This window comes from Coccinella septempunctata, chromosome 2, assembly GCF_907165205.1.
Source record: "Coccinella septempunctata chromosome 2, icCocSept1.1, whole genome shotgun sequence".
Taxonomy (NCBI): Eukaryota; Metazoa; Arthropoda; class Insecta; order Coleoptera; family Coccinellidae; genus Coccinella; species Coccinella septempunctata.
Window position 1 is genome coordinate 28,443,114 of NC_058190.1, and position 26,952 is coordinate 28,470,065.

The following is a 26,952-nucleotide window of genomic DNA, read 5'->3' on the forward strand; positions in this document are numbered from 1 at the left end:
AATGAAAGGCAAAAATATGAAATGATCCTGCATCTACACACATTTTCAGTTTGAGCATATCATTATTTTGTATAGCTTCCACTATTTATTATCTCTGTGCATAATGATAATTACAGATAATAATCTTTCGATGAATCATTGTGAGTGAAATGTAAGTGCAAATTTCGATTTTAAAATTAGATTTTTGCATTGAAAATTTTCTTGATTACATGTCGTTGAAAAATTATCAGAAAACATAACAAAGCATTTCGAATTCAAAGTTCATCGCAGATATTCATTAATGTTCAAGAATCAAGATATTTTCCAAATAATATGAGATATCACCGTACAGATTATTCCTATCGAGAAATAATGAACTCAAATTGTGTTTTATTGTTGAGATGGATATACTCTATAGTACCTTCCTTGTAATGATTTATCGAGCATGTATTTATAGCGTACTCGAATAATTATTTTTGTGATGTATATTTCGCTCAGTTGATAAATAAATCATAATCAAAGTTATGGATTTCAACAATGAAGAAAATGTTCAAAAAGTGAGGTATGTCTGATTTAGTTATTTTTCTGTTCATTTAAAATTCAGTCTGACGAATTCAATTATATATTTTGTCACTATACATCTCATTTCTGTATAATTTATTATTATTATTAAGAGGTCGGCGGAAAAATATTTTTCATATTAAGCTAAGCATGTTACTTATTTTAGAATGATATTTTTGAAGTTTGTAGAAAAAATTTTGTTTGCATCTCAAGTGCGAAATACTTTGGTGATCTCGACTATTTTTTTAACTCAGTTCTCAATCACCAAAAAAGCATTTCGCGCACTAGATACAAAATTTTTTTATCCATATAATATACTTTCTAGCACTCTGCATTTTGCGTCGCAAAATAGTATTATATAGGTAATGCATATGGGAGTCTCGTGTTTCTATATAATTTAATATTCCACCATCAAACTGCATTATGAGAAATGATATTTTAATAATCCATCCATATTATATTACTTAGCACTCTGCATTTTGCGACGCAAAATACTAAAATAGTAATGCATAATATGCGAGTCTCATATCATAAATGCTTAGGCCCGGTTGTTCAGAGCAGGATTATAATCCTAGATTAATTTTGACATTTCCGTTCATGTCCAGTCACGTTTTAATCTAGGATCAACTTAAAATCCTGCACTGAACAACCGGGCCTCAAAGAGTTAAAATTACATTTACCGCTTACGTATACCACTAGTTTTTCATAGTTTTAAAATTGATATAATAATTTAATATTGTTAAAAATGCATATGATCGTGAGATTCAAAAGATTTGCTATTCTGAGGCATTTTGTATGCGAAATTTTTGTTGTTTAGCAATTTTATCAACAATTCTATATATAATATCACATAATGAATAATAATTAACATTTTCTTCTTGTAATCTATAAATAGAGTGGTCTACCTGTGCGTTTATTATTATTGGCATAGGTCTTAAAGTTTAAACTGTGTGATGGTTTTCACTAATAATGTTTATAAACAATATAATTTTGGTTGTTTTTTTTGAAATGTTCTGGAAGTAGGAATGAATTTTATAATTCGGAATTATAATAAAGTATAATTCAACAGGACAAAAGTAGCAGTTAATTAGCCATAAATTTAAAATTAACCATCCTGAATGCGATCGGAATTCTTATCTCTATGTAAATAGAGACATGTGTAAGTTTTAATTCGGATCGATTTATGGAAACCGATAATATAAGAGCAGTTCTTGTATGAAGAAAATTTCCAATAAATAAATATGTAATTAACATATGATGGTCAAGGGTCAAGGACTATTTCCATGAAACTAGAAAGAGCACCGACAACGTTATCAAAATAGATCTAATTTTTCTTTAGCTGTAGTTTCTATTGTGAACAAACCAGAGAAGCTACTTTATAGTTCTAATACACCAAGCGTGGTCCTTGTCATCTTTCAGAGAAGTAAAAAATCAACTGAATTTTGAACATTCATGTATAAAAAGAATGGCCAGTATTTATTACAAAATAACATTCAAATTGTTCAATAGTTTTGTTGTCAAGCCGACGATATTTTATTGTAAATGTGCTGGATTAGTAATTAGGCAAGAAGATTTTCCTTATTCCCTTAACCTAAAACTATGTTGTCATAATTGAAGTATTTTTTTATAGCTTCTTGAAGCCAAATTGGTTCACATGGAATAAGTTTTCGGAGCCAATGTTAAGAACTTTGGAGAAGAAAATATTCTCAAGTGAGTGTTGTAATGTAAACATAACTCTGTCTTGTTTCGCATGCATTAAATGGGTATTGGACATATGTATTTTACTACTTTCTGATGCATTGATTGTTTTAGTTTTGAAGGTGCCTTATAGAGGTTGGTACGTGGATATTGGTCCTGTCGTAGGCTCTGCAGATAAAATATGGACAATTTCTATGAACACAGAATCAAAGAAAACTCCTCTTGTATTACTTCATGGATTGGGGGCTGGTGTAGCATTGTGGTGCCTCAACTTGGATGCTTTTGCATCTACTAGACCAGTATATGCTTTTGATTTATTAGGTTAGAATATTTACTTCAAATCATTTTACACCATCGTTCACCTTTATTCAATCGAAAAAACAGAATTTTTCTAAGGCCAAAACTAATCTCGAAAGCCGTTCTGACAGCAGTTTTCAGTACCACTTGGCATGTTCTACAAAATATGTCGAAAAAATGTTATCGAAACATGTAATCTTTTTTGCTTTAATGAGGTTCAAAATTCAAAAAATCCTAATTTCAAATTAAAGCCTTTTTAGCATTCAGAGAAGCTTTAGTTGAGTTCTTCAACACGTTGACTGTCCCCATTCTAATTTTTTCTTCACCCCCCACACCCAACACATTTATCCAAAGATAAGGGTTACTTTTGAGTGATAAAATATATATTCTATGAAAAAATTAATTCTGCAGCCATTTGGAAGTGTTAATGTTCAAAGTTCTCAAGTCCAAAGGAAGGCTTGATGATGACGTTTCTTGAATCATGTATGATTAATTATGATTGAGGATATCAATACATACTTCTAGAAGATATTCAGACCATATAAACCCACCGCACTGCAGCGTTCATGAATAGTAACCATATTTATCTTGAAGGTTAAATGAATCACATAAGACTTATGGACTTTTGGTAAAAATCTTTATGCATTCTTCATGCATTGGACAGTCAACGTGTTAAATAAAAATTCATACTTTCACCGAAAAAACAAAATCTTTAATTTTATTAGCTGTCATACGATCAAAGATTCCAATAACCGATATTTCCAATGAAGAAACAGTTTTGTTGACAGTTCTGAGTAGCATCAGCGAGTTCTGCAAAATATGTCAAGGGAGCTTCACCTAAAAAACAGAAGTTTTTAATTTATCAGCTCTTATAGTTTGAAATATTCATTCACAAATATCACTAGTCATTTCTGCAAGAAAATAGTGCCCTGTGATTCTGTGAAGATAGCGCCACTAGTTTGTTTTTCCCATTGAAATTCACGATTCACTACTATTGAAAAATCAAACTCAATATTCAAGTTCCTCAAAAAATTGCTTTTGTCATTATGTTAGTCGCTTCAATGTATAAAATCAAGATGCTATCAGTACCTAAATATTCATATTTACATTTGCACTATTCATTTGAATCATGCCAGTAATCACATTGGAGATTTTCATTTCTAACTCAACTAAACTGAATTGAAAATTCCTCTTATCAGACAAGCTGCACCACATTTATATTTAAATTTTCAGGATTTGGTAGGAGCAGTAGACCTACTTTTAGTACTGACAGTTTAGAGGCTGAAAGACAGTTGGTTGATTCTCTAGAAGAATGGAGGAAGGAAATGAAATTAGAAGAGTTCATTTTTCTTGGTCACAGTTTGGGTGGTTTTTTGGCTACTTCCTATACAATCAGTTATCCCGAGAGAGTGAAACATTTAATTCTTGCAGATCCCTGGGGTTTTCCTGAAAGACCTCGAGATTTAAGTGATATGCCTTTGTGGGTAAGGGCATTATCAACTGTATTAACGCCTTTCAATCCTTTATCAGGGATTCGAGCTGCTGGTCCAATAGGTAAAAGATTTATCCTATTGTATGCTGATAAAATATATCTCTTGAATTCAACAGAATATTAACAATGTGAATTACTTCTACAGGACCTTGGTTCATAAATGTCATTCGTCCTGATATCACCAAGAAGTATGCTGGTTCCATTGATGAATCCCTTATACCAAAATATATTTACCAGTGCAATTCTCAGACCCCAAGGTAATTTTTTGTTTTTGGTCCAAAGAGCATTTCTCTTGAATGCTGTAGCATATTTTAAAAAATTAATTGTATTGGTGATTATATTTACAATGTGTTCCACATATGCAGGTCACCGGATTTGTTTTAACTTATTTATTGGTCAAAATAAAAAATTCAACCATAGTATTTTGCACAGGCTATCCAAATATGCTATAAGAAAGATTATTGAACATAGGCATAGAGAGTTATTTCGAAAAAACCCTCTGAAAAAAGCAACTTATCGATGTTTTCTATTAGTTTTCATTAAATGGTAAAAAGACAAATTCTGTGCTGATATACATGAGGATATTTTTCTATGTTTTCTGAATGCTCAGTCAATCCTTAATTGGCATATATGAATATAGGTAGTTTGCATTTTTTTTCAATAATATTATTCAAAATTATCCTAATTAGTAGCCTAATTTGTTTGTTAGGTTGTGTGTGCGCATTGTCTGCAATAAATTTAATCAAGAGGGGTCTGCACCGTTTCAGTGGTCAGTTCCAAAAGCAAAAAGGCATATCTTAAGTCGGAAACTGCTAATTTATATGGGATTTTCATCACGGAAAGCTAGAAGTATTTTTATTCTTCAAACAGAAAAAAGGAAGGAAAATTTTTTCATTGAATAACAAATGTTTATTCATGTGATTCTCTTTCCGAGATGAAATGATTTTTTCAATGGATTTCCATATAAAAATATATAAAGAGTCTTACCAGAAGCTACAATTCGAAACCTGCTGGGATTGAAAAAAGACGTTCGTTAAGTGCTTCTATCTATTGTCATATTCGCAACTTCTACAGATCGTTCTGTGTTCTGGCTACACCCCAAATTCTGGTAGTCTTTTCTTTTCAATTTAAAAGTTGGTTTATGTTGGCCGGTTACTTATTCTCTAATCCCTCAATCAAGAAATGAAATTCAAATATTGGATATGAAACTGCAGTAATACACCCTCTTATGAAAGTTAAATTTACGGGCCAGCACAACCTAGCGTTGTGAAAATTTCATATTTTTCGATTGCCTAGATAGGGATGAAATAAGTTGGCCAGCATTAACTCATCCATGAATTTGACTAATCGTGAAAAGCACTTCCAGTGATTTATTAATTAGTTCTCGCGCAAAACAACGTTTTCGCTCAAGGTTGAGGATATTTCTTTATCTCGTTTATAATTTTACAAATTGCCTGTGCTCTGTGCTACACCATTATAAACAAACCCAGTTTGGTCAATGGACGTGTTTAGAAACTACAACACACTTGCAATGGAAAGGTTTTTTTTTTATTCCCTTTGTGTCTTTTTGTTGGATTAATTATTTAACAATCATTGGATAAGCACCGGTTATCAAATGCAAGTGGCGATATAAAATCTAATTTGTTTTTTCAAGGAAAGTTTTGACATTAATTGTTAGTTTTTTCTGGTTCCCTTGCTAATTAAGGTTTTTTTATATAATGTATTTATACAGATTGCAAAAATTCTACTTCAAACATAGGGAATGCCAGGAGACAGAAGCGGACTGTAGAATAATTTTTTTAAAACCTTTCTCTGCATATGTGCTATAGATATTCTGATACCTGTATCATATTGAGGGTTCACTTTTTAATTTTGCTCCATGAACAAGTTGATGAATAAAAATCCAATGACCTGCTTACGTAAAACAAACTGTACATGAGTAATGTGACAAAAATCTGTTGGTTCTTTCCAGTGGAGAAAGTGCATATCATTGTATGATGTCTGAATTTGGGTGGGCAAAAAACCCTATGGTGAAACGTATTGATCAACTCAAAGAAGATGTACCCATAACTCTTTTGTATGGATCAAGATCATGGGTAGATCATTCTGCTACCAGTGTAATAAAAGAAAAAAGGTACAATTCATACTTCAGATTGAAGGTTATTCCTGGAGCTGGACATCATGTATATGCAGATAAACCTGAAATTTTCAATCAAATTGTGTTGGATTGTTGTCGAGTTGCTGATGGAGAAGCTACACAGCTGGCAATAGAAGACAAACCCCAGGATGAGGAAACATCTACAAAATACAAATTCACATCATTTCACAGTGAGATAGAGAAAGATCATTGATTGAATTCTGAAACAATTATATTTGATTTTTGATAGTAGCTAGAACGAATTATTTATTTATGAACGAAATTTTCAAAACTAATGTACAAATAAAAATATAGGTTATATTATGGTAGAGGGAAATAACTACGTATAACCTTGGTGGTATGAACTGTTTTGAATTTCCTCTCTTTGTTGATTTTAAGGAATTATGTAGAAACTTCCATGCTAGTAATGAATATAGTTCCAATAATTTTTTTTTGGATCATTCAATTGATGTATTATAATTCTTTGTGCAAGGAAGGTTGAAAGGATGTGAAAACTACTGGGTTGATTATAAATAATGTGCTAAATTCTACCTGGAGAAGAGTTGGAAAGTTTTAACTGAAGTTTTATCATGTTTTTAGTGTTGTGAGTACAAATTCAGGTAAAATGTAATTGTTCCTCTAACAAATCGTTTTTGTTGATTACTAATATAAGGAGATGTTAAAGTGATCGATGTATTCTTGTTATTTGTTTACTTTAGCAACATGTATTATATTACTGTGACTGTCAGTATCATTCTGTGATATTTGTTGTTAAGTTGATTTCCACTTTGACAGATTTACAAGTTATTAAACATTTGATCAAACTCATTATATTTTGTAAATGTTTATTAATATTAGTTCATATAAATAAACAAAATCAATAGAAAACAACTTGTTTCTTTACTAGTACTCAGAATCTGAGAGTCCTGAATAAATTCAGTTTTGAATCAATAATGTTGAATAGCCATTGCTCAATGAATTCGAATTGTCCAGCTCTGTATACACTGCTTGATCCTTCAAACTGAAGGGTGACCTGAAAAAAGAAAAATTAGTGGTTGTTACCGCTTGAAAATTCACAAAACGTAGAACGTTAACCTACTACAAACTAAAATTTTCGCGTCTGACGAGAGCACGTCAGAAACACTTTTCCGTGTTTCTGCGTTTTGTCTATTTGGATTGAGTTCACGCAAAATGCCTTGAACTATCTCGAATGAACGCAGCACCAATTTAAACTTCGGATAACGTGTGTGGGTGGTGGGTGCCATGAGCATGATGCACTTTTTGTAAGTTGGTCGAATGATCAAAAACCTCTCCGTGTTAGCCAATGTTCTAAAACCTTTCCGAGGTTTCGTATATACGCGAAGAAAATGCTCGTTTGAAGTAAAAGATCCTCTATAGGTTAGCAGAGTGTAAAAGCAGTAGTATGCCTACTGTAGAGAGATTCAAAGATTCATTATCCTTCTAACGTACATTCAAAAGAGTTTGTCGTCTAGTAGGCTTGTAATTAAATTGGACTATGGGAATTTTCGAATTAATTTGGGATAATTTGAGCTATGTACCGCTTGGACTTATATTGTTGTAGGTTGCAGGAGTTGTCGACCCTTTTCGGAGCACTAACTGCCGTGGAATGTGGAATCCACCGTGCGTATCTTTTATATCGTTTCTTCCCTGTTAGAGAATTTCCAGGTTCCAGCAGCATCCAGAGAGCTATTTGCTATCTTTCGAGCGGCGTCAGCAATAATAATAAAGAAACACAATTGAATCAAAGTAGTATTCTAGGGATTGGGATGTTACAATATTATATCTTCTAGGAGCTCCATACTAGTATGGAAAACATATAAGTAACATTAATTACTTACGTCCACCAGGCAAAACTTCGGTTTGACTCTTGAAACTTCAATTGAGAAAAAAATTGTAGCAGTTGCTTGAGCTATCGGATACTCCTTGGTAGGAATTGACCACATTCCCTATGGACATAAAATGGTTTTTTTAGTTGAATGAGTCTTTAGAAGAAACTTGACTGAAATCAATACCCTCAACTTGTTCAACAGTTTTTATAAGGAATATTCTAATCGTTTTGTATGGGACATCTATACTTTTTAGGTAGATGAGGATATATTGTAACGTGCAAGTATTCGTTATTATGTTCGAAATCTGGTTCGAGAAACTGGCAGATTGAATTGAAGGACAGGAATAGAAGAATTCGGGAAGGTAAATACATATCATCATATGATATAATGAAAATCAATTAGTGTGCAAGCAATGCTTGGTCTAATTTTAAATTATTCTGTAAGCTGAGATGAGAAACAGAAAATAGTATATGTGAAATTTACTTATTTTTCGCGCTTATGTATATATTTTTACGAACAAGTGAAGAACAAAGTGTTATATTATAATTTTGCCCAAATGACTGTGATGTTCGACGAATAAAATCTTTTTGAAATTAGAACTGATGAAACTAAAAACCAATCTGTTTCTCAGAATAATGTATTCGTTATTTGATTATTGTCCATTCACTCTTGTGAAAGTAGTTTGTTGGCCATGAAGGTCAGAATTTTTTTTTATTCATTCATTTATTTAAGGAAATAAACGGGTTATACCCTTTTATATAATAATAACAAACAACACGAATAACAGTGTGCGACACAATGAAATGGACGAGATTTACAAATTTCAGTCAAGCAAAATGATGGCGAAAAGCATTTCATAACTGTAAACAATAACACATGCTATACAAAATTTAAATTTAAACTGAGGCGAAACTCGAATAGCAGAACAAAAAAAAGAAATAAAGGAAAGAGTCTAAAAACAAAGTTCACGCTACGATCGCCCGACATATCTCCTCCCTCAACCTCGACAAAGATCGATTAAAAAAGTCAATTCCTGAGACAGATGCAACGTTGAGGTGACTGCTAATCCTTGGAATAGGAGAGTTTTTAGAGTAAATATATTTATAACCATCGATATGAAGAAGAGTTCTACCTCTGGTTCGCCTAGGAGAAACTAGAAAGCTGAATCAGGGCAGTTTAGTGCCCCAAAAATCAACTTAGAAGAAATATTACATCTCCATGCTTGCGTCTAAGGAACAAGGGCAGATCTCATGAGCGAAGCTGAAAAATTTATCCTCTCTCAATGCCTAGGCGAAAGGAAATATACTCAAGAAGCCTATTTTGAACCTTTTCAATCCTCTCAGAGTCTGTGTACGTATAAGAGGAGACCACAACAAGACAAATAATTCTCCCCTGAATTATATTTTATTTATGTTTTCGCCAGAGAGATCTTCGTCTTTTTGTATTTATGTATGTATTTTTTTTATGTTTTATACTTTATATGTTTTGTATACTTTTATATGTTTTATATTTATGTCACCCTATATATTTGCTGGTTGGAACGAATTGAGTAAGCTGAGACCAGATTGAAAATATGTGTCAACTCAACATCATACCAAAACACAATAAGTACCTATTCCATTTTGCGATTTACGTTCATTGTTTTTAATTTGTTGACTGTCATACGTCGGGACCATTTATTTATTTCTGACTTCGCCCAAATATAAATAAAAGTTTTTCAAATCACTCTTTTGAAGGGTCTTATTTTCCTGGAGATACAGCTGAAAAAATGTACCTTCAGCTCTAAAAATTTGAACATAATATGTATTTGAATACCTTGCATCAGTAAATGAACAGTATGAACATCACCCATCAGGAAGCTATAGCGTCTCTGAGCCAAGAGCATTTGTTTTTTTTACTATGAAAGTATTTTGTATAAATCTCTTCCTAGAGCTAAATTTCATCAGCCTATGTATGACATAAGAAATATATTATGCTGGAGAATGTACCTAGAGAGCGGGTTGCAGGGGGTTATTACTCACCAGTGTGAAGAGTAGATTGATCGAATATACGAATATACAAGCTTACTTCAGCAAAAAACGAAGAGTGGAAGTGGCAATTTTTCATCAAGAACTTTCCAGATCCAGTAGTACTAGCAAGATTCACAATTCTCAGAATTGAGGGACGCCATTATAGCAATTATGAATTGTGCTCGAAATGAAATATCGAAACTAAGATTACATGAGATGTAACTAGCATAAATTTTAGAAGAAGCCAAGTCCAGACTCGATAGTGAAAATAATCGAATCTAAAAGATTTGGGTTAATGAATGTAATATAAAAAGGAATAAGGATTAATTCAGATGCATACCACCCGCTGATATGAATATCAATGAGTGTTACGATCTGAGTTGAACTAGCTAATTTGCCATCGTCAGGGCCTTAAACGCTCCATCGAAGAAGAGCATATGATGACCATGGTATCGGTCTCATTTGACCTCGTCAGAGCAACATAACTTCTTTTCAGACGGAGAGCCTTTGGAATTGATGGACTCTTATTCCATACTGACAAGTGCTACTGTAATACAGAGCGCCACCCATTATGAAATATGAAACGTTATCCGATTCAATTCCCTCCTGATAGAAACCTAGACGAAGACACTAGCATATGTCCCATATTTTCTCTAATTCATATCAGCCTTTGGTATGCATCTCAATTAATCCTTATTATTGTATTCATTGCCTCCCTGTTTAGGCGTGATCATTTTTGGTTAATGAATCTAATATTCTATAGGACCCAGAGACCCCTTTCTCTGAGATCCCTTTCTCTATGATAGGACCACTTGAATTATTACCCCTGTTCATCCGCAAGACAAAATGTGAAGCACCAGGACAATCAGCCATTCAAATGAGAGTATTTTGAAACGTTGGTAAAAAAACACTTTTTTCCCCAACCAATTTCATCCGATTCGGCCCTGATCAAAAGATATAGCCATCAAAAGTTTTCATAATGAGCTGTGCCACCCCTGAAAAAACAAAATAACCTTCAGAATAACTAGCTCAATCTGTGACACTACGCATCTGTGGATCTTTTAAACAGAGTTGTATTAATCCAAAGTACCCAATTCTTCAAATTCCACAAACTTTTTAATTTTTGAACATCAAATTACTCGAAAACGGCGCATAATACGAGAAAATATGAAGAATATTTTATTTTACAAAACGTTCGAATATTCATTAGAGAGCGTCCAACTCAGTTTCAGAAGTTGGGTTCTTTGAATTTTTGGTATTTTTATGGTACGTAATGGTCATAATAAGAAAACTGGAAGACGTGGGTCGTGGGTGATATCTTGTATTCTGAAAAGATTCATCAAATAAATGAAAAACTATATTGCAAACATCATTTTACTCGATAAAACCGATTGTGAGAGAGAGAGAGAGAGAGAGAGAGAGAGAACTAAAAATAACATTGTTTTATGGTTTTCTGCCTGTATCTTTTGAACCGAACCGATTCGGAAAAAATTTTAAAGGGAAAAAGTCTTTCTTTTGACCTCCAGAATCTACACTTGAAATATTTGTACGAGCCTCACTCTGTATTTGTATTGCGTGCTGGGCTACAGAGTTCATCTATTCGCCAGAGCAAATCGAAGAAATAAGCTGCTTTGAGGAAATATTCAAATATCAACACTAATCGGTATATACTGATTTCGAAGAACCTAGTGGGAGATTTAACAGGAGAAAATAATTGATTTTTTTTTCAATGCCAAAATTGCCAACTTGTTTATATAACTCATTCTCCTCATCAGAATTTAAAACTGTCATTTTTGAAGGGGATAATGAAGGATTAACATTCTGATGGAGTTTTAAATTTAACGGACTTTCTATATTGTGTAGAGAATTTAACGCTACAAAAAAGGTCTGATGTAATTTTTCGATAAATGAAATGAAATCATTTTTTTCAACTCTGATAATTCAGGAATGAACTTTCAGTGTGTTTTAAAACCTGTGAACTTATGAATTTCTCATAAAGAAAACGGCTAAATTATGGGTAAATTGAACTTTGACCTTGAATAACTTTCGACTGAGTTCATTTATCGAAAAATGAAATCAGACTTTTTTTGTAAAGTGTTAAATTCTCTACAGAATGTAGAAAGGATATTGCGATGCAATTTGTCGTTCAGAAAATCAGAAAAAAATTTTTGTTATTGTGCTATTCTTATGCGCATGAGAAATCGAAAAGTGCGATGCGGATAACCTTAACATTAATACTAAGGGCTCATATTTTCAGAGGCCCATTTTGGCATTCAAACGGAACTTTTAAGCGTGGTTCCGAGAAAGAATATGTTTCTTTGAAATATAGCTATATGTATATGTGAATATGTTTTTTTCTCATTGAATAGATCTTTTTGACCTTCATATATTCTCAATTAATCGGCGACCTAAAAACTTATCTAACTGATTTTTTTACTAATGAAAACTATGAATATTTTTTCTAGACTCAGATCATTACCTGGAACAAGTGGTAATCAGAAATCGTGTCGCTATAGCTACCGATGTAATGTACGGTATATTTCCAGTCTTCAACGAAGTACCATTGGCCCATGAATTCCATTATCTTCTTCTTAGCTTCGCCGACAGTGAAATGCTTGATGGTCGGCCAACCCGAGAATTCTTTCTTTTCGACTGAAGATAAGCTTGAGTTGTCGCTTGGACCTAGCTTGATTTTCTCTGGCGCTGGTTTGGTAGCATCGCAAATGCATGGAACTTCTGTCACAAGACCACCTTCCCCACTTAGAGCGGCATTGAAAAGATTTTCGCATACGTCTGTTCTCACGGGAAAAATTCACTCTGTTATTTGTATTTTAGTATGTTTTTATTTATTTTCTTAGGTACCCTTATTACAGAAGAAATTCAATTGAAGTTATGAATATAAACCAATCGACTGAAGCCGCACACCATTATAAAAGGTTGATTTTCATGAAACTTTTTTCAGTCGAAAGCGTAGTATTTAATTTGAAAATACAGCTCATGAATTATGACGAACTTGGCAATGGCAAATAAATATGGTTAAACACGAGCGTTCCACAATCTGCTTGATGCGGACAGCGGACCCATCATAGATAAACTCTGTTCAATTAATCGATGGTACCCATGAGTGGAGGGAATTAATCATACTCATCAGACCTTGGTCGATGGACATATCCACAAACTCTTTTTTTTTTCGTGATAAATAGTCGAAAGAAGCGACCCAACGATCCCACTTCAACGAGAAGTCGCTCGTGAACTTGACTTGAGCTAATTAGCTATTTCAGGAGTATACAGAAGATTTCAAGAGACTGGTGGCTTCACTTGAAGATCACAAATAAGCAGGCACCGGAGCACATGTGAGAGATAAGATCGCTTCATTGTCACAACATCGCTGAGAAATCGTCATCTCGCGAGCGTTGATGTGCAACAGGAGCTCAGAAGGGTTCGAGGAGTGGTTGTGAGTCAGTTGACGCCTGAAGAAAGCTACCTTGAATCCCAAACTGCCAGACAGAGGCTCAAAACTGACCGCAGTTCACCGTCAAGGCCGGCTTTTGCTCGTCAACACCTTAACTGGACCATTGAGCAATGTTCACTGACGAGAGCAGAATGTGTCTCCATGGCAACGACAGAAGAGACTTGAGAACTATAGCAACTATAGAAGAAAACGGATGACAGCGACAATACCATATTTTTAGTTTGAAAGAATTGATGAGGCGGACTTTGGGAACAGATGGGGTTCTCTACCTGGCTTTTGTAGATATAGAGAAAGCTTTTGAAAGGGTGATACAGGAGACAGTGTGGTATGCGTTAAGAAGGAGAGGAGTCAGTGAGGCAGGGAGGAGGATTGAGCCCACTATTGCCCATAACCCTTATGGACGATATAATAGAGAAAAGCAGACAAAGGACTAAAAAGGTTACATTGGGTTTTCATAAAATGGAAAGGGTATGTGTTTCGGAGCTAGTATTTGCAGATGATGCAGTAGTATTGACTAAAAGTGAAGAAGAATTACAACAGAACATCCCAGAATATCTGGGATGAGGTTATATCGGAGTATGCGATGAAGATGAATGGAGGGAAAAAAAAGGTAATGGCAGTGGCAAGGCAGGAAAGAAGAATGGAAATTGGTAGGGAAAAAAATTTAACAGGTAGACACATATAAATATCTAGGAGATATTTTTGTACAACACGGGGGACAGGTCAATGAAATCGACAATAGAATAGGGAAGACGAACAGACTATACCACGCCATGAGGTCAGGTATTATGAATAAGAGGGAAGTATCAAATTCAACAAAGCTCAAAGTGTATAAATCCATCTACAGACCAACTTTGACTTATGGATGTGAAACATGGAATCTGAAATTGAGAGAAAAGCCAAGATTGCTGGCTATGGAAATGAAATACTTGAGGAGAGAGACAGGAGACAGAATAAGGAATGAAATAATTAGAGGAGATTTGCAGGAGGAATCTTTAGAAAAATTTATTGAGAGGAGACAGTTGGAATGGTGGGGACACATGAAAAGAATGGAGGAGGATACAATGACGGGGAGAATTTGGGATGCCAGAGATGCCAGAAAGAGGAGACGGGGAAGACCAGAGAGAAGTTGGAGACAAGTCATTACGGAGATATTGAATAAGAGGGGAAGCTAGGCGTTTATCATTGGATAGGAAGAGGTGGAGGGAATATGTTCAGATGTAGAGGCCACACAACACCCTACACCCAATGAGTAGAAAGGGTTAAAATGACTATATGTATACTGTATATATACGATCCAACTGATGAAGGAAAGAAGAACAGATTTGATTCCATTTTAGGACGGTCTAAGGTCTAAGCAAGTTATCTTCTATAGAAGATCCTTCAGAGATTAAGTGGATAGGACGATATGTGCAGCATGGAAAATAGGGAATGAAACGTAAGCATCTTGTTGAGTGGGGTAAATCAGAAATAGTTGTAGATGCCCTGTAGGAACCTAGTCCTAGTACCTAGGCAACTGAAAGGTTATAGTTTGAGGGATCTTACCAACGGAAATATCAATGATCTCGTCCACGAACATTTCAGCGAAAAATTCCAAATTTGCGAACTTTATACATCGAATTTTGTCCGGAATCGACACTTCCGATGTCGGTTCCTCAACGCTTTCTGCAGTACTAGATTCCTCCTCTTCGAGATCCTCATCCACCACGGTTTGGCGGTGATGGACCTCGACATGCTCTGGAAGATCTTCGGTTTCCGGGAGCCACTTGTTTTCTGTAAGCGCCATTTTCTTCACGATTGACGCAATGGTAGAGGTCGATGACCTGCCTCCGGCTTTCGTGCCGAGCATCAGCATGTAGGTGAGCTCGTCGATATCGTCTAACGAACGCTTCCTTGGGGGAGGCCGGGAGGGTTTTATCTTACCTATTCTGTTGGACATGTACATTGTTTTCGGATCGGTGAGTGAGATCACGAGAACAAAAATATTTTTGATTGCGGGAGAATAATATTTCTGAAGGAAAAGACAGTATGCGACAGATCTGTAGCACACGCAACTTGATTTCTGTGGATGATCATATGGATGGAGAGTAGAGAAAAAGAAGACGATCTATGCTTGCAGGCCATAGATAATTTGCCCTATTAATCATTCAAGAATTATTGCCATCTCGGGTGGTTATGGAAAATTGAATTCAAGTTCATAATAGCTCATACATTAAAATTTTTTTGTTGCGGAATTCAGATTTTTATTGAGGAAAACATTGACCTTCAGACCTATTATATGTAGATCTTTGCACAGACCGGAGATAATTCGTATTTTGTGCTACTGTTCATATTCCAAATTCAATTAATCAAATTGGAAACATAATTTTTGAAATTTTGTAGGTTGATTAGTTTGCTCTGATCTGGAATATTCATTCTTCTTCCTTTAACTATGCCCACGCTCTTGAGAGGAAACAACTGAGTCTAGTGACTGGAGCAATGACTGGCCATTTGTTTAATAAACACTTAAATAGAACGGGACTGAGTAGCTGTTCCCTGTGCCGCTGGTGCAGGAGCACGGAGGAAACGGTTGAACACATTCTGTTCTTCTGTATCAACCTTGAAGACTTTAGGATGACACACCTAGGAAACACAACACCCACAACTCCTTTGGTGAGAGGGACACCTCTCTGTCGATTTGTGGCATTTTTGTCAGCATGTCACAGAGTTTAAGTCTCTCCAACTACAAGCGGACGAACAATGGGTAACGAGGCTTCAGTTCAGCCCGGTGGGGCACCACACTTAGAAGAAGAAGAAGAAGAAGAAGAAGAACTATGTCCACGACTGCTTAGGCCATTCAGACATATCTGCTAAGCAGATCTTGGGAATTCCAATACTCAATCGAATTTTATATATAAATTTTATAAAAAGAATTTTTATTTTAGGGGCCTAAATAATAGTAGAGGTATCGGCGGTAAGAAATGAAGGACTGAATATTTCTTTTTTTCAAATACTTTTCTAGGTTATATCAGTATATTCCAGTTCTATGATTGAAATTACAGAAATAATTGGAGATCTTTTGTGACTAGAAATTAAGCTGCGTTTGGACTTTCGAGGCCTGCTGGGATGTCAATATTCCTTGAATTTCAACGAAGACAACTGACTGAAAGATATCTATCATTTGGAACCGAACAAATGCGGCGCATATAATGAAAGGATGAAAAGGTGCGAAAAAAAACAAATAAAATAGGAATTGTTCTCAATTTTTTTCCTGATGTCATCTACTCCCGAACAGGATATCTTTTGAGTGAATCCAAAAGACGGGGAACATGTAGCAAAAAATCTATATCTCCTCCACAGACTCGGACGACTCTGCCTCAAACCAAAGCTGGGCGGATGTAATATTTCCGCACCTCTATCTTGATGGCCAATTGCTTAGCAATAAATACACTACTACTATCTACTATCTTGATCGTAAGGATGCTGTCAGAATCGCTAATGTCTTCCGAAGATTGATCTGTTCCAATTACTTTACTTAATTTTATTCTCTGCTGAAGAGGTCTTTCTGTTATGCCAATAAAAAAAAAGGGTGCGTGGAAAGCAACGAGATAAAAGTAAAGCTTTTTTGGAGATTTTCGAAACTGTGAATGAAAACCGAACCTTCAATTGCATGATTTTCATTGCCATAAAGCCAATGCTTCACTTCACTTCACTGGCCATCAAGAATGGTGAATTTCTAACTTCGTCCCCGAAGTTTCTAAAATGACCCAAGTAAATACTGCGAAAGAGAGCTCCTCAGCATAATCATCAAATATCAAGCAATCAAGCTTTTTGGTACATTCGCTTCCCTAGAAGCGATACGAAGATATATTAACTGACAAAGAAACTGCAACACCCAGAAGGAGCTGTTTAAATTTTAAATTATAAATTTTATTATTATTATAAAATATTTATTTTAAAATAAAAGGTTTTTTAAAATTAACATTTTCTGCTACTTAAATATTGTAGTCGTTTTTGCAAATTTTTTAAATTTTACAACAAAGCATCTGTTCGAGGAGATCCAATGTCGATGTTCGGTTGTTGTTAAAATGCCTGTAACACGTGTACGCGGAATTTATTGCCAGCTAAGTGAATTTGAAAGAGGTCGAATTATTAATTATTGGTTTAGGAGGGGGTTGTCATTTTGAGAAATCGCTAACCGTACTAACAGAAATCCAACTACTGTTATGAGATGTTGTCAAGCGTGGTTTGATAATGCTCAAAATCGAAGAAGAGTAGGCACCAGAAGTCGAAGGGGCACAAATGAAGTTTAAGATCGGCGTCTAAGACTTATGGCCATTAGAGACCGATTTGCGACAACTCGATCTTTGGCTGATGAGTGGTTAGGAGAACAAGGCCACCTGCCTTGTTACAGCGGTTTACCGTTGTATAAGGTCTTTTGGACTGCAGCATTATCGACCTCATCTTGTGCTACCTCTTACGGTTGAGCATCGACGGCATGATAGCAACGATTACAGTGGTGCAGAGAACGACAACATTGGAATGTGGAATGGCATCAGGTCGTCTTTTCTGATGTATCTTGATTCTCCTTGGGTGCACATGATGGCCGAAGAAGGGTAAGACGACGTCGAGGAGAAAGACGTGAACATCATGTACACCGGACTACCGGACAGTAGGCGTCCGAGCGCGCTCAAAAAAAGTATTCACCTTAAAACCACGTTCTCTGTCTACCGCGACACTAAGGCCAACCTTTTTGTACGGAAAATTCACGTGACAATCATGTCAGATTCTACACGGTATAGCATTTTTGTTGTAATTGTTGTGTCCCAAAAAGTTTTGGAGTATGAAAGAATATGAAAGCCTCATATAGGTACTTGAACAGTCGAGTATGCTGCTGTAGAATCGGGGCATCAGCCCTTACACTTCCATATCCTCCCTTCTTATCAAGGAATTATAGCATATGCATTACTGACTGCCACTGATGAGGCTGAGGTCAGACTGGAAATCCTCAGTTGATGTGAGTCATTGGCTCAGGTGGTGAGAAGAACTGAAGTTGATAATATGGTCCATTTGAGTCAGTTTATGATAGATACTGAAGATTTTGACTGAATCGGGATAAAACTTTGATATGTAATGTATTCAAGTATTCTCAGTCAGACAATTAGATATATTTTTTAGAGAAGCGAAACTCAGCCTCTGTTAGTCCCATTAAAAGCTCGGATATTCCCGGTCAGTGGGTCAATCAGCTGAAATCTCGTTGGCTTATGAGCAATGCTTATAGATGTTAGTTAGGCGCTTATGTTATGTTGTTAGTTATGCTGCTACATTTTCACGAGATTGAGTCGGAGGACTTTCATCTGAATATCTAGTCCACGCGTTTTAAAATATTCTTTTTAAATTGTGATCTACGTTTTCATACACATTCGTCGAAATAATGATTTTTAATGATTAATAATTTTCGGGTACCGTAGATTCGGTTGACTTGGGACGATTGTTGAATTCAACTTGTCATATTTTCAAAAAGGAGACCTATTTTATCTGAAAAAGAGGTTCTAATATGCTTAGGCCCGTTTGCACCAATCCCCCTTTAAATGATTACTTAATTAAGCGTAGTTTAAAGTTAATGGACGCTTAATTTTATTGTCAGTTGCATGACTGCGGCTTAACAGAATCTTAAGTAAGGGGCCCTTAGGTTTTCATATCTAGTGATATTTCAGTTTTTTATTTTGGTGCAACTTCATCCTAGTCTAATAAAGCCTTTTCATTGGTTGACCGGTTGTCGATGATCGTCATTTCATTAACCTTATTGTCCTGTCAGTCAGTGTCAAGTAAACTATTATATTATTATCAAAGAGTGACAACTTTTTGTTGTCACTTTGTCACTTGTTGCTGAATTAGCATTATTATTTATAATGATATGGATTGTCAAATAAAAGGTAGTTGACGTTATTAGAAAAACCACAGCAGTTCTGCAGCCAGTTTATGAGTTCAACAAATTATTTCAGGTTAGAATCCCGCCCTTAAATACCTAAGTGGTCATTACAGGAGCGCTTAAATTTGAGGCTAGCTTTAGCCATTTAAATGTCACTTTACAGTTGGTGCAACGTAATTCATTTAAGTTCATTTTAAGGGACACTTAACACTAAGTGCGTTTGGTGCAAACGGGTCTTAATGACTCAGACTATTGATTAGGATATATAGCCTGCTTCAGAATTCGGATATAAATAGAATTTGTGATTATATAGTTCAAATTCGGTAAGGAAATTAAATGATAAACCCTTATTACAGCGAAAGTATATATTGCAACTCAAATGTAAAAAAATTAAACAAAACAAGAGAACTTCGATTTCGTTCATTCTTTGGCGATTCCTTTGTGGAAATAACGTAAATAATAATATCCTTCGAAAAATCGCCATATTTCCTGCTGACAATGCGCCGCTTGTATCTATAGATACAAGCGAATATATTCGGCATTGTCCCAAGTCACCCTATGAAACAACAAAATAAATGAAAGAGATCCTTGTTGCCGTTTGATTTGTTAACAACCTTGTTTCATGACATATCTAATACCCCAATATCCCACGTATCCAGAAAAAAAAATTACACATGCACAAAGTGAAACACATGTACAGGACACTAGAAAGTATAAGGGTCATAAAAAAGCGCTTTACTATCCTGAATTCGTTAATTTTTCCTGTCAGTTTAAACGCTCTGGTCACGGCAAACTCAACAGGAATTAATTGTTAAACTAACCGAAGAGGCCCTACACAATCTTATAAGTTCAAGGGGGGTAATTGCCCCAAGTTACAGGACTGTCCCAAGTCACCCGAATCTACCGGTACTTAGACTGTTTTTTTTCGTCACTCAACACGTTGACTGTCCCATGCATCACATATGATTCATAAAGATTTTCGCCAGGAGTCCATGAGTCGTATGTGATTCATTGATTCATTTGACATTCAAGATAAATATGGTTACTTTTCATGAACGCTGCACTGTGGTCAGTTCATATGGGCTGAACATCTTATAGAAATATGTATTGATAACCTTTAATATTTCATTGTTCATAATTATATATATTTTCATTGTTCATAATTAATCATTCATGATTCAAGAAACATCAGCATCAAGCCTTCCATTGGACTTGAAAATTTTGAACATGAACAGTTCCTTAAATGGCTGCAGAATTAATTTTTTCATAGAATATATATTTTATCACTCAAAAGCAACCCTTATCTTGGGATGAATGTGTTGGACGTGGGAGGTGAAAAAAAAATTAGAATGGGGACAGTCAACGTGTTAATAATGTCATTCTTAATAACATGATGATTCGGTCAAATTTGGGATCGATACAGAATGAATGACATGACAATTTAGAACCAAATGAGACAATGTTGGACAAGCTTTTTTGAATTTATGAATTTTGAAGAAAACCCCCACATACCAATATCGAACAAATTGGGACTGCCACCTTGAAGACGCAATTTTGTTCCTTCTCCAAAAAACTTGGAAAACATCACGTTGCAGGATTTCGTGACATAGATACATAATTAAAGATACTGAAAGCACGTGAAAAGTTGATTATAGAACATAATAATGAATTCTGGCGGAAATTTTGAAACGAAATGAGAATTCCGAACGAAAGCATGTTATATACAGGGCTGTGTGTAAACAAATGCGAAGGACTTAGGGAGATGATTCCTCGATGAAAATAAGCAGGGGTAGTTCCTATAAATTTTTTTCGAAATCGACTCTTCAAAGATACAGCCTTTGGAAGGCGATGACGAGTTGACAGTTTTTGATTTTTTTTTACGGGTTCTAAAAAATACATACATAATATGAAGCACTAAGTAGATAATATTCACACATTTTTTTCGATCACTTATACAGTATGAAAACTGATCAGAACTGCTTGTAAGCTGTCATTTATTCTGAGAAAATTATCGACTGTATCGAAATTTTCCAAGAGACTTTTTTCTCCAGAATTGAATGGGAAACCATAAGAGAATTTTATATTTCGAAAATCTATCCTACGTAAACAATTCTTGAAGAAAAATTATAAGGCGTTGTTATTTTCAACCCCTAATAATAAAGTTATGAGATCTAGAAAAATTGTGTGAGTAACATTTACTTAGTGCTTCATATTATGTATAGTTTTATGACTTTATATGTTTCTTAGAACCCGCCAAAAAAAAATCTAAAACTGTCAACTCGTCATCGCCTTCCGAAGGCTGTAACTTGGAAGGGAGGTCGATTTCCAAAAAAAAATATAGGAATTACCGCTGCTTATTTTTATCGAGGAATCCTCTGCCTAAGTCCTTCGCATTTGTTTACAGACACCCTGTATGTTGTTGTAAATAGGCGAAGGTTGTGGCAAGTTGTTTTACTTACCTTAAATAGATGAAAATCGGATAAAAAATCACTCCAACTGGCTACATAGAACACAGCGTATTTCCAAGCTTCTTTCCTACGCCATCCTGACATGAATTGATCTATTCTCCTCATTGCTAATTCTAGACTGAACTGTGCTATTGTTGGCCAACCAGGAAAAAAATCTTCCTTCCTAGGTGTCTCACTTGTTTCCTCTTCAATATCTTCATATTCTGCAGCCACAGCTCCCTTGTACGAATAATCTTTGTCGCCACCGGTCAAAACAGCCTCAATCTTTTCGCAGACTCCTGGAATCAATAGAAAATAAAAAAAATTAAAAATAGAAATCAAGAAATGCCCATCATGATAGACGGAAAATTAACTCGATATTTTTAGTTTTTAGTAGTTCAGTGGATCCTCAAATAGGCAACGATTCGAGTGCTGGTGAAAGTTTAATCAACAATTTCTACACAAAATATTATAAAGATTTACCGAATTTGTGGGTTTATAGAAATTATCGAACTATCGAAACGATTTTGAAAACTCTTTCACCAGTAGAGAGCTATATGTTATATTATTCCTGAGTAACATAGGTTATATTTGATTGTGATTAATGATATTTTTCGATGTGAAATAATGTATTATAAATGTGAAAGCCATTGTGCTGTTAGTTTTTTCTTTGTCTTTAACCCTTAATTTGGCAAGAGCATTTATAAAAAACCAACATTACTTACTAATGACACTGTATTTTCAACAAACATGCATGGCGGAAATAGTTGTGGGTTTGAATGAAATGAGGTCTATATATATAATATAGGTACTACATTATGCAACCTGATGCAGCCCTCTACACAGAATAATACTTGCGTGAATATGGCGTATCTCATAGGATACGGAATCAAATTAACCCTCTAATGCCCAAGTTTTTTTTCCTTTTTTATAATTATTTCCGTATAGTTTCAAATTAGCTTATGTAATCTACATCTTTTTTTCGCAAATAGTTAACTGATTTACATTAACACCTGTTCTCACAAAATGAACCTATACTGAAGGCGGACATGGGCAGAATAATTTTGTATCCACTTATATGCAACCAGTCTCAAGGCGGACTTGGGTATTAGAGGGTTAAGGGAAAATATTCCAATATTATGTAAGAACAAATAAAAAACTAACAAACACAGATTACAGAGTATAATCTCTGCTAACTGCTAACAAACACAATGGCTTTCACATTTATGATGCCCGTGTTTGATGGCGATTCCACTATAGTGTAGGCAAGTTATTCGAGGAGGTATAAAGCGATGACGAGAAATATAGATTTTTCGTAAACAATGAATTAAACCATTGATTTCAGGCTTTTATGGCCGACGCTGAGGAAACTACAAGATATAGGAAAATGAACAAGTAGTTACCAATTTGTAGAGCTCGAAAAGTTCCATGAAAAAGTCAGCAATGGCAACACGTCCTACTTTCGGGGATAACCCGCTATAACAGATTTTAATATTTTAAAGCAATCCAAAATTATGTTCCATTTGAAGAGGGCTTTTGTCTGGCAATTATTATAAAAATGAATGTGATCCTTTATCTGCGATATTCATTCCAGATGAAGAATGCTCATCACAGAACAGTTTTTCAACGAATACTTTGCGGGATATGGTATGCAAATTCAGGCAAGAAGTAAAATCGACCCTACACAGCATTGTCACGTGACGGCCATTTCGAGGTCCAACCGATTTTGACGGGCCTTTTGGAGAGAGAAATCTCCAAGGAAGGCCTTAGAGTTTATTTATTTATTTATTTATTACATAATTGTTTCGACTAGAGGACAAGCCTATAAACTCGAAGATTATTGGATTACATATGTGCATACATAAACTGATAAGGATAAAAATGAAAGCGAAAAATACAAAACTGAAATATCATATACAAAAACAAAAACAAAAATTAGATATAACACCACAGTTCCTCATAGAGAGGACTACTTCCACCTGTCATAACTGTTTTTGAAACCGTTTACCGAGGTCGATCACACCACGCATTCAGGCAGACGGTTTCAATTGTGGAATATCCGGTTAGGGAGAAAGTGTTGGCGTTCGGAGGACCTGAAATTTTCACGTTTCAACTTGAAAATGTGCCCTCGCAATTTAAGACTGAGTTTTCACGTAATTTCACCGCCACCTTGGAAAAATTTATCCACCGGCTGAAATATGTTTCATTATGTCCCAAGTTTTATTTATTTTCATCTCTCACTACTTTAATAAAGTGAATGATGAAATATTTTGATTTAAAAAAGAAGGCGTGGCCCGAGAATGTTTGGAAGCATATGAAAGAGTTGAATTGAATAAAGAATGAGGATCGAGTTAATAATGATTTGAAGATCTTTTAATTATCTCAATAGTGAGGAAGTATTTTTGGTCATTTTAAAAGACTTTGGAATCGAAAGCAGAAAACAAATTATAACCTTTTTTTCCCTGAATTTTTCACACTGCATTGTGATTCAGAAAAACGGAATAAAACTGTCTGTCTAGTGCTATCTAGCTTTCAATCCAGTTGACTAATCGAGAAATGAAAATCCTCTGATCTCGGAAGTTTTGTTATGTGGCACAAAATTCTCAATTTCATTCTTCAACGTCCACAGCTACCTCCACTCACTTTTGCGTGCTTTTTCCTAGAAACTAGCTTAGCCCAAATTATTCGAATTCAATTACCCTGCCGTACACATCAATTGCTTGGATTTTTGCTTGGAATATTGTTGCATAACAGACCACTGGCATAGATTCCTATTATTTTTTGGGTTTCGCCAAATATGTCTGCATCTATATCTTTCACTGTACCGTACTTCGGACAAAATACTCAAATGAAAAACATGTAACTGATCAAAACAGGAGCATTATTAAAAATATTGTCCTTATTTTGATGTTTCATTGCAGCTCTTGCTATTGTAACTATTCTACTGTTTTTTCATTTTTCGGAAATAACAACGAAAAAGGTCAAATGTGCAGAATTCTTGAAAAAGCAATAGAATTACCTTTAAAACAAGGTATCATACAACCCCTTTTCCCATTTAAGCTTTAGGGGCTGCTGTCATCATGCCCAGAGGGTTGATATAAGCTGATTGAAACCAACCGTATAAAATGTCCCTCCTGTACCTTTCCATAATGACCCACTGTAGGTATATTAATTCATAATACCTAATAGGACTTCTTGATTGAAAATGAGCCAAGATTTGGACAATAGCATTATGAACAAAAAGGTATTCGATGATTGAATGAGATATTGCAAAAACTCTTCTGGCCCGAAATAATGTTTGAGATTAGATATAGTTGAACAAATGGAAGGTACTCTATGTTCAGGTACCTCTAAGAAGAATCTTTCTAATACCCCTGAAATGATGCCTGAGATACATACGAAATAACTTTATTTGAAAATGTTGGTAGTTCTTAACAAGTTTTTCATTTCCATGCAATTATTACTTTCTCCATTCATTCAAATGCAACATCACCTTACCAACAGAAATATCTATTATTTCGTCCACAAAAATTTTGGCATAATCATCAATTTCTTTATAGTCGATTGCTTCCAGTCTTTGGCACAGCCTCAGGGATTCTAGCGATTCTTGTATTTCAACTTCTTCTTTGGCCGCGCTTCTAGGATGTGATTCCTCTCTAAAGCTTACTGTTGACCTTTTTCTATCATCAGGTGGTTTTTCAAGACCCAATAGAAGTATGTGTTCAATGCTTTCTTCATCACCTAGTTCGTGCGAATCGAAAAGTTTCTTTGCGAATGGAAAAGTTATCTCATTTTTATCCTTCATGATAATACAGTAGAATAAAAAGACCTGTGTGATAAGTATGAAAATGTTTCACAACTGACAAGTATGAAGTTTCCCAATAATGGCAGTCTTGATTGAGAAATGATGATCCATCGATCGAGTCAAAAAATACTTTGGTTAAAATGAGAACAGAGGTGGGCGAATGGTAATTTTGTTCGTTTCCTTAAACAATGAATTAGGTAAAGATTACTCAACTCTAAAATGAGCAATAGTTTGAAAATTACTCCGGATATCTTTTTAGATGATGTCTAAAATAAATGGTATCAAGTGACTTTCTGCTTTCTTGCGAAATTGGAAATATTGAGACTTCAGAATATCAATGATCAAATACCGATGTCAAAGTGCGAATAGATATAGGAGCTTTCACGTAAAAAACATGATTAATTTGGATAAATACAATGTACTTGGAGGTACATATAGTCTATTCAAGAATGATGGACATCTCGGGTGGCTATGGAAAATCGAATTAAAGTTGGTAATAGCCCATAAGTTGAGATTTTGTGTTACGGAATTCATGTTGGTATTGTGAATAACCATTGATCTATAGACTATCTATAGATATGTGAATCTATGCACTTACCGACGGTTATTTGAATTTTGTACAGCTGTTTATGCTCTTAATTTAATCGTATTAATTGGAAACATAATTGTGTCAATTTTGAATGCGGATCAATATGCTGCAAATCTGAATATTTCTTATACTTTTCTAGGTTATATTAATATATTACAGTTCTGTGAATGAAAGTACAGAAATTTTTGAAGATCTTTAGTGACCAGATATTAAGCTGCGCCTGGACTTTCAAGACCTACTAGGATGTAAATCATTCTTTAATGGACTATATGTGTATTCCACCTGTTCATAATATTAACTACTGTAACGGGTTTAGTTTGCAAAGGGTTTCATCTCGAGCGCCAGCTATTCTTTCAATAGGGAGAAATAGCAAACCCACCCAGGTACCTACTAGTCGGAGACAGAGTTCGGTGTTATCTAAGGTGGTAGCGATAACATGTACTTTAAAAAAGAATTTATTACAATAAATTTAATCTATAGTGAACCATACAATGATTTCCAAGTCAAGAAATATACGCAGCTGATGACCCAGTTCAAAATGAGGAAAACAGAAATGCAATAATTAAACTGTCACGGTGATCAGAAATTCAAACACATTCAAGCACAGTGAAATCAATGAATTAAACAATATTCAAATTAATTATGTTCGGTCACAATATCAGGTATTAAAGAAAGAGAGAAATCAATAGCGGTCACTTTGATTCC

General features: G+C 35.0%; 2 protein-coding genes across 5 annotated transcripts; one reads left to right on the plus strand and one right to left on the minus strand.

Moving 5' to 3' along the window:
- Window positions 1–11: 11 nt before the first annotated feature.
- On the plus strand, window positions 12–7,052 carry LOC123308578 ((Lyso)-N-acylphosphatidylethanolamine lipase). Of its 3 annotated transcripts, none has more exons than XM_044891302.1 (6): window positions 12–151; window positions 2,171–2,250; window positions 2,353–2,559; window positions 3,769–4,089; window positions 4,173–4,284; window positions 6,000–7,052. In XM_044891302.1, exons 2-6 carry the CDS (start codon window positions 2,217–2,219, stop codon window positions 6,376–6,378), a joined length of 1,053 nt encoding a protein of 350 aa, XP_044747237.1. In that variant the 5' UTR covers window positions 12–151; window positions 2,171–2,216; the 3' UTR covers window positions 6,379–7,052. The 3 variants fall into 3 exon arrangements, with proteins under 3 accessions (XP_044747237.1, XP_044747236.1, XP_044747235.1); XM_044891301.1 differs by lacking the exon at window positions 12–151 and adding an exon at window positions 181–541; XM_044891300.1 differs by lacking the exon at window positions 12–151 and adding an exon at window positions 1,907–2,103.
- LOC123308580 (A-kinase anchor protein 14-like) lies at window positions 6,626–25,735 on the minus strand. Of its 2 annotated transcripts, none has more exons than XM_044891307.1 (4): window positions 25,352–25,735; window positions 21,866–22,152; window positions 8,024–8,131; window positions 6,626–7,197 (listed from the first exon to the last, which is right to left on the minus strand). In XM_044891307.1, exons 1-4 carry the CDS (start codon window positions 25,656–25,658, stop codon window positions 7,075–7,077), a joined length of 825 nt encoding a protein of 274 aa, XP_044747242.1. In that variant the 5' UTR covers window positions 25,659–25,735; the 3' UTR covers window positions 6,626–7,074. The 2 variants fall into 2 exon arrangements, with proteins under 2 accessions (XP_044747242.1, XP_044747241.1); XM_044891306.1 differs by lacking the exons at window positions 21,866–22,152; window positions 25,352–25,735 and adding exons at window positions 12,503–12,816; window positions 15,041–15,537.
- Between the last annotated feature and the right edge of the window lie 1,217 nt (window positions 25,736–26,952).